At 39.6% G+C, this 14,853-nt stretch overlaps 1 protein-coding gene across 1 annotated transcript in view; it reads left to right on the forward strand.

Moving 5' to 3' along the window:
- Positions 1 to 2,618: 2,618 nt before the first annotated feature.
- The window catches only part of LOC121952765 (protocadherin Fat 3), a 111,581-nt gene continuing 99,346 nt past the window's right edge, over positions 2,619 to 14,853 (forward strand). The window contains exons 1-3 of the mRNA XM_042499592.1: positions 2,619 to 5,492; positions 5,592 to 5,726; positions 6,558 to 6,759. Coding sequence (XP_042355526.1) covers positions 2,619 to 5,492; positions 5,592 to 5,726; positions 6,558 to 6,759 — 3,211 coding nt within the window. The remainder of the gene's footprint in view (positions 5,493 to 5,591; positions 5,727 to 6,557; positions 6,760 to 14,853) is intronic.

Consider the following 14,853-nt stretch of genomic DNA (forward strand, 5'->3'; position numbering starts at 1 on the left):
TGCACTAAGGGTTACATTAGTCAGGTGCACGAAACTGGGGCAATAGCTATTTAGTTTTACGAGGATGGCTGCAGCCTAGTAGACAACTGCCTGTCGGGATATGCGCACATTTTCCGGCTCGCGCATCACCACCGACTTCTGTGCGACTGTTTTTGCCTTTTTTCCTTTTTAAATTGTGTCGGAGACAGGATGGGAAAGGATCTACTTTCACTGATTACAGCTGTTTCGTGTAAAGGTAGGACACGTTGCGATGTGTGAGTGAAGTCTGTGTTCAGTATAGTTAATTAAAGCTACAGATTGTAGCTTCAGACTGTGGCTTGATAAACTCGTGGATTTTGCACGGAGGCGAGCTCCACTGCATCAACATGGGAGGCGATAAAGGCACCCCAATATCTCCCGGGACAGTCTCTCTCTGGGGAATGCTAATTTGAGTCGATTGTGACAAAATATTTGGTGCTCGTGCTGATATTAATCTGTAGCCCACCATTTAACAAATCGGTTAGAGTATAAAGTGGAAATTTCATTTACAAATATATTAGTTTCTGTTTAAGTTGTATAATGATCAAGAAAATGTCACTGTAGGAGATGCATGCAACAATTACTAGATGCCCATACAATAGGCCCACGTTTAAAATAATTTGTAGGCTAATGAAAAGAAAACGAGAGATTAAAATCTTTTTAATTAGGCCACCTCATTTTCCATTCCCTTCTCTGACAGTTACTAATGAGTCTAAACTTTAGCTGTGCATTGGACTTAACCTGATGATAACCTGTGGTGGAAAGAAGTACTATGATCTACTGAAGTAAAAGGAGCAATAACACAGTGGGAAAAAAATCCCTATTTTAAGTAAAAGTCTTCCATTCAAAATAAAAAAAGGGAATTTGCATTAAAATATACTTACATCCAAAAGTACAATTAGGGTGAAGTGAGGTAATTTGGGACATCAGGTAACCGGGATAAATAAGGTTTTACATCTAGGGCTCTAGGGCAAAGCAAGGAGTCAAAGAGTCACTGGTCCCAGAACTTACCAGGAAAGCCATTTGGGATGTGGATTTTCTCATGTTAGTAATAAGAGTACTGACGCTAAAATAATAAGGGTATAACAAGAAAAATGGCTGTGGGGCATTTCTTTTTTATTTATTGTTTGACGTATAATAAAAATGTTTTCACAACACACTATAGTTTTTAGAATCAGAATTGGATTGTATTTCCAAGTACATTGACACATACAAGGAATCATACTTGGTGTTTTGGTGCAAAACAATGTTATGGGAAAGGTTTTTGAGTGAGTATTTGATACAGCCAGGTAAAATGGGATAAAAAAAAACTCAGATAAAATGGTTCACTTTTCTGAAGTAAAACCAGCATGTTTTTAGACTTCCAGCAGGTGCCATAAACTCATGATGTATGCTGATTTGTGCCACCCTGTCATAGCCACAGCTGTTACACATACATGCATGTTGGGTGTTGATAATATGGGACCAAGGCAACAGGCAACAAAATAATAGAGAAAGCATGGAAAAAAATATCTTTTTTAATGAATAGTTACGGGTTACATTATGATTTAATGATTTTATGACTAAACAGATAAATTGATTTCACCATTTAAAAAACAAAAAGTGTCCCAAATTACCTGATTTCACCCTCTAGTGCAAAATGGCTCATTTTTGATAATATATTTATATGACTGTGTTGTAATTAGTGATGCATTATGTGTAATCATCACTAATGTTGCAGCTGGTAAGCGTGGGCCTGATTTGAGCAAGTTTATTTACTTTCAGTTGCTTAATGCATAATAATATATCCTAATTTATTAGTTGTTACATATTTTGTAATAATAATCTGAACCTGCAATGTAGCCACATAAACAACATAAACACAGTGAAGCAAAATTTGTCTTCCAAATACTCAAGTAAAGTACAAGTACCTCAAATTGTACCATACTTGAGTAAATGGTACTTGGTTACATCCCACTACTGACAACATTTTGAAAAATGCTATTGTGCAACTGATTTCTACAAAAGTGTAAAATTGCTTTAGAAATTGTGCACAGTGACTTTTCTAAGACCATGTTTGTTATTTTTCCTAGTTAGATTTTCTCTTGTGAAAATACCACAACAGTCAACAGCCCTTATGTCGTTTAGGCACTCTGTATTACAGTAACAGTGTTCTTCCTGATCCCTGTTATTTTATGTGGTAACATAGTGTGTTTCACTGAGGCTGTGTAAGTGTGTTGTGCTTTGATGTGGTTTGCTTAAAGATGTGTCAGTCTTTGCTTCAGAGTCTTTCGGGTGCAATAGTCAGTGTTTGAATGCAAACTGTTGAAGCACAACATTGAATATGCTATCATATCCCTGTGGTGATAAGCAGCGCTCCTGAAATGTCTTTGTAACTTTTGTCTCAGTTCTATATCAGATTTTTAGCATGCAGAGTGCATGTCTTTAACATCTTACCGACTGAATCTGGATCTTTCTTTTTTTTTGTTATTCTTTCCAAATATAGGGTAACTGGTGATGGAATAGTGATGAAGATTAATCAATGGAGAAATATGCTTCCTCTACCGAGCTTTCCTCTTCTTTTCCATTTTATTTTCGTCTTCCTCCTCCTATTTTTCCCCATGACCCATGCCCAGTTCCTGACAGAACCGAGGTCAGGACAAGGCCTGCTTCTCTTCACCCAGCCGGCCTATAATGCTTCCGTCTTCGAGAACTCTGCTGCAAGAACCTATACCCAAAGTGAGTTTAAAATGGGCATCATTCTTGGGCCACCTCGGTCATTAGACATAAAATATTCCATTGTGTCTGGAGACAGTGAGGGAATCTTCCAGGCTGAGGACTTTGTAATGGGAGATTTTTGTTTCCTCCGTATACGCACTAACGGAGGCAGTGGTGCCACTTTGAATCGGGAAGTACAGGACAATTACACACTGACGGTTAAGGCATCTGCCCAAGGAGGCCTAGAGGCCTTAGCTACTGTTTATATCAAGGTCTTGGATACCAATGATCTCCGACCTCTCTTCTCCCCTACCTCCTATTCATTCGTTGTGTCTGAGAGTGCCCCTCTGGGAGCCAGCATAGGACGAGTAACAGCCACAGACGCTGATGTGGGATCCAACGGGGAGTTCTACTACTTCTTAAAGAACAAAATTGACCTTTTTGCTGTTCACCCGACCAGCGGGGTCATCACTCTGACAGGTCGGCCCAGGATGGACAAACAAGCCCGGTTTGAGCTGGAGGTACAGGTGGTGGACAGAGGTATGAAACTCTATGGAAACAATGGCATCAGCAGCACTGCTAGGCTGGTCCTAACTGTGGAGCAGGTAAATGAGTTTGCTCCTGTTCTTAATGCAATTGCTGTCATTCCATCATGGACAGACAAGGACCCAGTCTATGCTATTTTGACTGTGGAGGACAAAGACGAGGGGGTATCTGGGGATATAGAGTGGGTGTCCATCATTGAGGGTGACCCCCTTGAACAATTTGTGATTGATCGATCGCCTGTCGGGAATGATTATAGGGTTAAAACTTCAGAATTGTTTGACTGGGATACATTCCCCTATGGCTGCAACTTAACCTTCCAGGCTAAAGACAGAGGCATACCTCCAAAGTTTTCTAATGCTCAAGTTGTTCAGTTGTTGGTAACAAAGCCAGACCCAGTATTGGCGAATTTTGAGAAAGATGTTTATGTAGTCACGCTGAGTGAAATAGCTCCCCCAGGCACTATTGTAGAGGTGGTGAAAATCTCCCCAGCTCCTCTGAGTGTCAATTACAGCCTCGGCAGCGCCTCAGATCAAATGTACTTTGATATAAACCCTTTGACTGGAGTTATTATGACCACAAGGCATCTGACAAGAATATCACAGGATTTCATGGAAATTGAGGTAGTTGATATTATCAGTCAGCAGCAAGCAAGAGTTCAAATCACCATAGACGATGCTAATGACAACTCTCCGGTGTTCAACAGGCCATTTTATGATATTGCAATCAATGAGAGCTTACCTATAGGCACTATTGTTCTCATAGTATCCGCTGTGGATGCTGATAAAGGAGAGAATGGGTATATAACCCACACAATAAGTGGCGAACAGTCTCTTCCATTTACAATTGACCAGGACACAGGGGAGGTGCGGATCACAAGTGACCTAGACTTTGAGTCATCAGATGATACCTATACTTTTGCAGTGCGAGCGTCTGATTGGGGTTCACCGTACAGAAGGGAGAGCGAAGTTAATGTCACCATTCGTCTGATAAATATAAATGACAACCAGCCTCTTTTTGAGAGGGTGTCTTGCAGGGGAATGATAAGCCGTGATTTCCCTGTCAGCCAGACTATTGTCACTTTGTCAGCTGTGGACATGGATGAGCTAGGAATGGTGACATACAAGATACTGTCTGGAGATGAGTTAGACTATTTTGACCTAAATCCAGAGTCTGGGGCTTTGTCATTGAAGCGATCACTAGGAGTGGCTAATTTAAAAAGTGGGGTATTCAACCTGAAAGTAGTTGCAACAGATGGGGAGATGTTCTCTGAGCCTACATTTGTGAATGTATCTGTGGTGAGGGGTAGGATGCCAGGCAGGGGGTTCAACTGCAAGGAGACCAGGGTAGCCCAGCTGCTGGCAGAAAAAATGCTCTCAAAAGCGTCTGCAATGGCTAGACCAAGACTTGATGAGAGATATACAGATCTTTTCTCTGTAAACAAACAGGCTCCACAATTTGAGGCCTTGCCGACTAGTATTCTTGTGAGAGAAGACCTTGCTGCTGGTGCCAGTGTGTTTCAAGTGAGAGCCCGTGATGGTGACTCAGGTTTCAATGGCCGCATTCTCTTTGCCATATCTGATGGTAACAAAGAAAACTGCTTCAATATCAACATGGAGAATGGGTTGATAACTGTGTTGCAGCCGCTTGACCGTGAACGATTGGATCGTTACTTCCTCAATATCACCATCTACGATCAGGGTGTTCCTCAGATGTCCAACTGGAGACTGCTGACTGTGATTATTGAGGACGCAAATGACAACGACCCCCAATTTTATGAGGACAGCTTCTCTGCTCTTGTGGCAGAAAACTCGGCCATTGGCATGGAAGTTATTACCATCACTGCGTTTGACAGAGACATGGGTCAAAACGGGCAGCTCTCGTACATAATGCTGACCAGTGTCCCTCAGTTTGGTATTGACAGCGAAACTGGAAGTGTGTTTGTTGCCAGCCACTTAGACAGAGAAACCATCCCAATGTTCACATTGAAGATTGAAGTGAGAGACAAGGCGGAAAGAGGCACTCGAAGGTCGTCAGTAACTACTCTCAGTATAATAGTGGAGGATGTCAATGATTGTGCCCCAGCTTTCATCCCCAGCAGCTTTAGTGCTCGTGTACTGGAGGACCTCCCACCAGGGGCCGTGATTACCTGGGTGCAGGCTCAGGACCCAGACGTAGGCCCCGGCGGACAGGTCCGATACTCCCTGATTAATGACTTCAATGGAACTTTTGAGGTAGGTGATGTCACTATTTGTATTGTCTGTGCTGTTGCATATCCTGATCCTCTTTTTATTGGCAGTTTATGATGTATGGGAATGTAATGCTTTGTACAGATCGATGCTGTGAGTGGGGTGTTGAGGATTAGAAAGGAGCTGGACTTTGAGAAACAGCCGTTTTTTAACCTGACTCTTCTTGCTGAAGACAGAGGAGTACCCAGCCTCATCAGTCAGACATTTGTGGAGGTGGAGGTGTGTAATACACACGCACACACACACACACACACACACACAAACACATTGACATAATAACAAATACTACATCAAAATCAGCTTCATTAATTAGACATTTTTGTCAAATTGTTTCTACCAAATACCAATATTTACATATTTTTTCCTTGTTTTCTTCATTTTTTATTCTAAGGGAAGAAATACCTGTATAATAGCATTTAGATCATGGTACCCTAAAATTCCTCAATATAATGACTGTTTAAGGAGAAGTTGCAGGATACCTCACAATTCATTTCAGTTCATTTCACTTAAGCTCAGCTCACTTCAGTCCATTTTGATTTAATTTAAATTCAGTTAAATGCATTTAATTTCAGTTCCACTAAATTAAGTTCAATTTATTTAGTAAGTTAGTTCAATTTAATTTATAGAAATTAAATAAAATTAAATTGTGTTCACTTCAATCTAATTCATTTTAGTTCAGTTCAGTACAGTTCATTTCAATTCATTTCAATTCAGTTCAGTTCAGTTCAGTTCAGTTCAGTTCAGTTCAGTTCAGTTCAGTTCAGTCAATTTCAATTCAATTCAATTCAATTCAGGTCAATATAGTTCATTCAATCCAAATGATTTAAAGGGAGCATTTAGGTTACACTTGCAAAAAATAATTTATTTACCAAAATGATTACTTGCCAGGAAATTGTGAATAGCTGTTAGCTATAATGTAATTAAAGGAAATATTGGTATATTGGTCTAATACTGTTCTGTATATTCATACTGCAAGATATTACACATATCTTCACACACTTTTTTTCAAATTATCAGTACAAATTAAAGTGAGTCATTGCATTTCTTCAGGTGGTGGATGTCAATGAGAATTTGTATGCACCCTACTTCCCCGACTTTGCTGTGAGAGGCTCAGTGAAGGAGAACTCTCGTGCAGGCACAAGCGTCCTGACAGTCAGCGCTAAGGACGATGACAAGGGCCGAGATGGTTTGCTGAGGTACTCTGTCAGAGGAGGCAGCGGACTGGGCACTTTCACCATTGACGAAGACACAGGTGCGACACAAGATCAATGCTGAAGCCTATTTATGTAAAGTGGAAATCCAATAACTTACAGTGCCATGCTTAGAATATCAACACCCAAATGTGTTGCTAATCACTGTGTATCATAGGAAGTCTTATTATTCCTGTGCTGGTGCTGATTACTTTCACGCATGTGTAGGTGTTGCTTAACGGTTTAATGTGTGTTTCTATTGCACTGTTGTTATGCATTGCACACAAACAGCATCAACACTTGATAGCATGATTTTGTATGTATTTATTAACGGGAGAGAGGTGAAGAGAGTGTGAGGTACAGTCAGAGTCAGTGTGTTGATGGGGCCTCACGTGGGAGCTGTGTACTGGGAGATCATTACTGTAATGAGGGCAGCATGGCAGCTACATTGGCTGGGCCTCAGGCCGCTCAGTACAAGTCATCCAGTGCTGTGTGGATAACATTGATCAAGGCTGTCCTGCACAGCACCACCATCCTTTCCAAGAGTAGGGGAATCACTGTGACTTATTTAAGGAGGTCTGACCCAAAAATAAGCGTGCAGTTGTCTCCAACTGCCAAACCACAGCTGAAAACATGTTGATCCAAACAAGAGGCCGGGACTCACTCACCCAGGGATAAAATGAATCAAATATCCAGTATAAAAATAGGACAGTTCATATAAGTTCATATTGGCGCATGATCAGAATGAAAGGCCAACTCTCTCTTGATGTAAAGTATATATATATATATATATGTGTGTGTGTGTGTGTGTGTGTGTGTGTGTATGTATGTGTATATATATATATATATATATATACATATAATAGTATAGTATAGTAGTATATACACATAGTATATATATATATATATATATATATATATATGTATATATATATATATATATATATATATATATATAAATGAACCATGGACAAGAAGAAATGCAACTTAAATGTAATTCTTAATACTAAACATTATGAGAAATTTAAGGACACATCATGCAATTTAACATGACAAGGGTAGGTCTTACCATAAATTTTATTAAAGTCATCTTAGAAAAGGGATAATAAAGATATATATATATATATATATATATAGATAATAAAATTATATAAATACACAGGGGTGCGTCAAATATTTTTTGGTACTTTTTTATAGGTTTCCGCTAAAACATTCCTGACCTGGCCCATGTCACTTAACTGTGGAAACATATGTGACATCAGAACCTAGAGCGCAGCCGTACACTTCTGCAAACGTGAAAAAAAGACAAAAAGGAAACCTAGAATGGTATGATACTACTTTTTACCTGTAGATAGAAATACAGCAAGTTGCACTATTTGAGACAAGAAAGTGCCACTCAGCAGCTTCAAACATTTTACACACCCTTAAAGTTATTAGGAGACTAGTCTGACTTACTGGATGTAGACTGTGGCTATAAACCTGCAAAATTTTTGGTTTAATAAGAACAAATGTAGGCCTATTATTTTTTTTTTATTTTCTTATACGTTTATTATTAATATATGCTCTTCCCCCCTTAACTATCTGCATGTTAAAAATGACCATTAGTATGAATATACCACATGCCCATTCAAGAACTGCTCAGTCTCGATATCATATTGAATGAAAAAAAAAAAAAAGTGTTACATCTCCCATCCCTGTCTTAGAAAGCCTGATGGACACTGCTAACAAATGTGTAGACCTGCAGGCCACCGAAAACAATTAAATTTCACCAAATTGTGTTCATGCAATATGATAACATGAACAGGTATATATAATCTTTGCATTTGATATATTTTTCATCTGAGAAGTAAAACTCATTTGGACACAAAGATATTACCTTGAATCTAAGGCCCTCCCATTGACAGTCCTAACAAATTTCACGTCAGCAAAGTGAGTGCACCTTTTTGATATTTCCATGGGAACAAAAGTGGGTGTAAGTGAGAGTTCTTGCTTTCCCATCAAGGCTTGTTGCAGTCTGTGTCCCTATCCGTGGTGCCGAAGCTTTTAAACCTAATCTCCCTCTCTCTCTCTCTCTCTCTCTCCATGGTGCTGAAACATTCAAACTCCAAGCTCCAAAATCAGTCCCTCATTCACTCATCCTCCAGGGCACTCTGTAGTGAGTGGTGCCTCGTAATTACCACTGACGCTGAGTCTTACCACTGACATGTCCTGGATTGCGTATAAGCATGCAACAGTGAGCATTGTGGGAATTTTGAAGGCTTAAGGTGGAAGTCACAATTATACTTTAAAATAAAGCTGTCTTAAGTATGACACATTCTGTCTGCCAACAGCCTCTGCTGTAAGGTTACCTGATAAACCACTTTACAGCAATGTAGTAAGCACCATTATTATGATTATTATTATAATTTAATCATTACTTTCCACACTTCATTAGTTATTTACATCTTCCTCACTCAGTACTCACCAATTTAATTACCACATATCTAACCCAGTTTCACTTATTTTATTATTAGTTACTGGAGAGTATGTTTTACAGACTATTGCTTCACTATGGAAACATTAATTGTCACTAGTTTTCCCTGTTTTTTATTTGCATTTGTTACCATCCACAGTTTCTTTTGCTCAGTAAAACAATTTCTCAGAGTCAACATTGCTACTCATTTTGTTAGACAAAACTGATTTTGTTGCATGAACAAAATCAACATTTATATTAAACCTTAAATTCTACTGAACACTATATAATCAAGTAGCATCAAATTATCAGTAGACATACAGAAGGAACAGGTGATATATTCTTATTTAAGCTACAGCTGGTAACTTTTATGAAAATAACTTCTTTTCATATTTAAAACTGTCACTATATTCACACAGCAGTCCATGAGACAGAATAATATAATATATAAAAATCATGTCTCTCCTCATCCTAATACTGACGCTAATGGATTCGCTACCTAAACAGACCTATTAAATATATTAAAGGAAGTAAAACTGGAGAGAATCAGATGGTGAATGTATACCCACATTTATTTGTTGATCAGTTTATCCATATTCTCCTTCTGTGCTGCAACTGGATATTTACTTATTACCACCCCCTGACCATGGATGTATTTTTTTGCATCACATGCATAACTGCAATGCATTGTGGGTGATAGAGACCTCTGAAGTAACCATTCTTGTTCATTCGCTCCCTCAGCCCTCCAAGGGTCGATCTCACCAAGTTCAATTTAGTTTTTCAGACAGCTGGAACAGCCCTTAAGATGGCGGTGAGGATTACCCTGAGGGGAAGCTGAACAAAATGCCATTGAGGTGCTATGTGTCATAATAAGAACATGTGTGGTTGTTTTCACAAACTATCCATCTCATGCACCATGTGGGTATAGTGACAGTTTCAGCTATATAATATAACAAAAAAGATTTTTTTTTTATAAAAGTTACCAAGTACAGCTTTAACCAATGCACATTACCTGTAAATGACAGGCATGGAATAGAGACTAGTGACTGTTATAAAAAGCTGTACTTAAAATGTGTTACTTAATAATTATGTACATTTTACTAGTTAGCTAATATATTGAAATTGCAACTTGTGAAACAAATAGTGAAGTTAAAAGTAGTTATATAATATTACAATAATATACAGTACAGCAGATACTAAAATAAATTGTCATTACTAACTTGCAGTGTTGTGACTAGTGCTGGTTGGAAAATAAGTGTAGTGGTTAATTTTAGCCAGTAGAGTTTATTTTAGTACCTACTTTTAGGGAAAAATGACTTTGTTCCTCGTCTGGCGGTATATCTTCACCTCTTGTCACACTGTCCCTACTGTACATGACTTGCACTGGAGGCCTGTATTGACCTTTAACTAGGCTAATTAGTATTGATTGTAGTTGAGAGAGAAAGCGAGAGAGAAGCACATGGACAAATGGAGGGAATATCTCTTGCCCTCACTCTATCTCTCCATGTGTATATAATTACATATGTATAGTGTGGACACCGTGCTAACAGTGTTACAGTACACACAGATCCCTACAGTCTTCTGTAACAGTATGTGGTGCTGTTATTTACTTAAGTATTAAAACCTCAGTAAGGCACAGCCAGTAAGAAAGTTTATTGAGTGCAGATTTTCCTGGGGAAATCAGAGTGCTTGTTAGAGCAGAAAGTGAAGGGAGAGGGGAGTGGAAGTGAAGCGAAGAGAGGAAGGAAGAGGGTGCAGGGGAGTCTGGAGTACATAAAAAGTGTCAGAAGAAAATACGGCTTTCTTCCTCCCAGGCCTTTTTATATACTTTTTTTTCTTTCTGGAAGTTTGTTTTTTTAAGTTGCAGCATTTGTTATTTTTTCCCAAATATCATCAGCATGTGAAAAGTCTCTGACCCTCTTTTGGTATCAGATGAGAAGAGACAGTAAGCGCATGCCAAGTTTTCCCTCATCAAGTGTTTCATTTCATCTCACAGCGTCTAGAGAAGTCAGTGTTGTCAGGCACGGACAGAGTCGAACCGCTGTGTCCTCCCACCATGCATTTAGCTGCCATGTTGAGTGGCTCAGCTCTGACTGCTTGTCAATCTGTGGCTCTTAGTGCCAAAACTAAGTATGAGAAGACAGACAGTGAGAGTGAGTAAAAGGGACAGAGAGAATTAGATATTGTGTGAGAAATCCATTTTGTTAAGCCTGTCCGAACTTGTGCATCCCCACCTCTCCTCTGTAGTTTGTATATTGGCTCTGATGCATCTTGTGTAGCCTGTGACATCCTCATTGTCCGTCATACCATTTTTACCATTTATGAATGCCCCCTTTTCCACCTTTGATATTTAGATGCTTAAGGCGACTCACTCTTTTATTGCAAAGTACAGGGACTATCTATCAGAAAAGAAGTAGGATCTTCTCTGGCTTAAAACCTTAGCACTCCTGTACTTTGAACAAAAATTGGTATTCTTGTCATTGGTTAGGGGGAAAGCAAGCCCTGCAATTTCTCATTGGGCAGCTGTCAGAAGCCACTGCTCCTCTATTAGTGGGTTTGCAAGCGCCAGGATTTGTCACAGTCAGGATAAAGCAGTCTTTAAGTTACAGGCAAACACACTTTTAAAAAGTAATCTATCCCTGCATTTGTTAAAATTATCAGGCTGAACTTTTGATGTCGTCTTTTCTGCCAGACACTGTTGTGCCTCGAGATGTAGACACGTACACGCAGTATTTACTCATCAATCTTTGGATTGATTATTTGATATGGTGACATTAATTAGATAGTGGGGACCCCCAAACTGTTTTTTTTAAGAATGGAGAAGTTGAATAGACATGACAGATGGATGTAAACCCAAGCGTACTGTGAACTTCTAGATTAGAAAATATGCCACGACCCTTCAATTTTTTTTTTCACTCTTTGAAGTGCGTTATTTATGGTGAGAATGGATGCTGTCAAGTCAGATTTATATTGAATTCACTGAATAGTGCCTGTCGGTCTTAAAGTTCAAAGAGCTTTTGAAACAGCCAGCTCTGTTTTCCTCGCCTCTCTCTTGTCGGGTTATTTGACAGAGATGAGATGTGGTTTGAAAAGGACGTGGTCAAGGACGACAGAGCAAGGGTGTGTTTCAGCAAACACTTTTACTATGCATTGTGCATGCTCCCTGGGCAGCTGCTTAGTCATAATCTGACATATACACGTGCTTTCTGGTGATAAGGTAACACCTTCACCATGCGGCTGAGGAGGCTGCAACAAGACTGACGCAAGAACACAAAAAGGGGCCACACAGTCACACCTCTAGTCATTGATTTGAGTGCTTGTATGACTGAAACCTGAGCATGTAGGGTGAAGGGAGTGAAGAATAATGATGTAATATTTTAATAATCTATTCAGAAAGTATGACTGACATGGAATTTGTGCTCAAGTTCTTTGGTTAGAGATTTGTTTTTGAACAGCAGGGCGACACAATTTTCCAAATTGGGCATCCCATCCAAACCCTCTCCGCTTCCACCACCAACAACATCCACCCACTCTTACTTCTAATACCAGCACAGGCAATTTCAAATAGGTCTTGGCCATTAGCCGTGTTGTGACAGAGGTGAAGTCTCTAACAAGCATTTCCAAATCCAGTGTTATAGACCTGTCCCGGCCTTACTCCGTTTTGCATACTCAATGTGATTACAAAGCTCAAAAGGTCAAGTCACTTTCAAAACCCTTCCTTCAAATAAGACTGTGACACTTCTATTCCTCCTTTTACCATAAAACAAAACAGGGAGAGAAAAAATGCCCTCTGATGAATGATTAGAGAAAAGCAAAATCAAATATGGGAATAGCAAGCATACTATCAGGTCAATCAAGTAGTGAAAACCCCTTTTTGTTGTATTAAATAGCTAATTATAACTAGAGATTTAAGATTTGAACAAACATCAGGGTGATAAGAACTACCTACAATGACAGAAACCATCTTTGGAAAAAATTACTTAGTGAAGAGTTTGATTTTTTACTTCCATCTACCGACTTGGATAGGGCAGGGTTTATGACCTATACTGCAGCCAGCCACCAAGGGTCAAAATCAAGATGTTTCGGCTTGATTTTAGGGAGCTTTTATGCCATCCATCTTTATAACACAGGCTATAGATGGTACCAAGGAATGCCTTCGGCCTAGTTTTTCAACTTTGCCAAACTGGGGATATTGGATAACTATAAAATCTTATAATAAATGTCTTTATCATGTAAATACATATAACTTGTATTGTCACTGATATAAGTCAGCAAGTACTTGATCCCATTCAAGGGTCAACCAAAGACCTTTGCATGGGCCCCCCTTGGGCTACGCACTGAGGTTATCTGTATCCTGGTTTAAATGCTACCCTGCAAAACATTACTAACACGGTGACTGAGGTTAGGAATCAAGCAATAGTGCCACTGAGCATGTTTATCCCAGGCGGGTGGAGTCTGGGCTGAATTGTCTTGGCTCTCTCTGCCTCCCTTGAGTCATAGACCTTGATTCATATCTGTCAAATTAAAGGAATGCCTGATTTGGGCTTCCATTTGTACTACATGACCTGAAAATCATTTTTGATCAAATCTCTCTATCCCTCTTTCTCGATGCTCTCACTATCTATTAGTGATGTGAACACATTATAAATCTTTGCATGTGAGAGCATAAACTTCACGAACATCATCAGCACCAACCAGTCTTTAATTATAGGAAGTGAAATAGCAGAGTTGAGGTTTAGGTAAGCATAAAAAAGTCAAATTAAAAATACACCCCCTTACATGTCCAGTCTCAGCTCTGTCGAGCATCTCGTTGGGGTTAATTGCTTGTGAACTGAAGCACAGATGCATGCACAGACTCTGCAAGCACCGACAAACACATGCAGTACGCCTTAGCTCTTAGTGAGTTTCTTTAAGTTAGTTAAAGTAACAGACTCATGCTGCCTGGCTCTTAAAAGTTTTTGTGCACTGAACAGAAATGCGTCAACTGCTGGCTTTGCCTTTAATACGAGTTCACTGTATTTATTCCTAGATGATGTGTTATTTTCTGTTGATAGAAATGATGCAATTAGATATGTGTTGTTTTTGATCCTAACATCGGGTGTCTTTGTTAAAACAAACTGCATGTGACACTCGTGACCTTGCACCACCACGCATCAGTGCTCTTGGCATTGTATAAAAATGACATGAATGATCCCAAAACCTCGAGTGTGAGTATGCATGTCATTTTTCGAGTGTTTACATGGACAGTCCTGCATGACTGATTTCACAAAAACAGGAAAAAAAGAAAAAAGAGGCACTCATGTGTCATCCATTGTGAGTGTTCTCTTTGTCCCTCAAGAGGTCACCAAAGCTGTCAGCTACTCATCTTCCTTAAGGCCACTAAACACACGCCAGTCAGCGTGCGTGAGTGTCTGAGTGTCTGCGTGTGTCTTTATTGGTGTAGGGCAGTGCAGGGTACGTTTAGCACTAAGCAAATTGCAGCTGGGAGCAGTTTGGTCAGCTGTGATTAGCTGTAGAGAAGCTGAAACATTGAAGGTGACTACAGCGGCGCCGCTAATGCCTGTGAATGTCACTGAAGCCAGGACACAAAGTTTTCTCTAAATTTGTGTCTTGCCTCGGGAAAACTTAGTACTCAAAGATTTCCCCGCGAGATCTTTCAGGGATGTTTTCTGCTGATGACACCCATACTGTCCCATTTTCATAC

Source organism: Plectropomus leopardus, chromosome 13 (genome assembly GCF_008729295.1).
Source record: "Plectropomus leopardus isolate mb chromosome 13, YSFRI_Pleo_2.0, whole genome shotgun sequence".
NCBI classification, from domain to species: Eukaryota; Metazoa; Chordata; class Actinopteri; order Perciformes; family Serranidae; genus Plectropomus; species Plectropomus leopardus.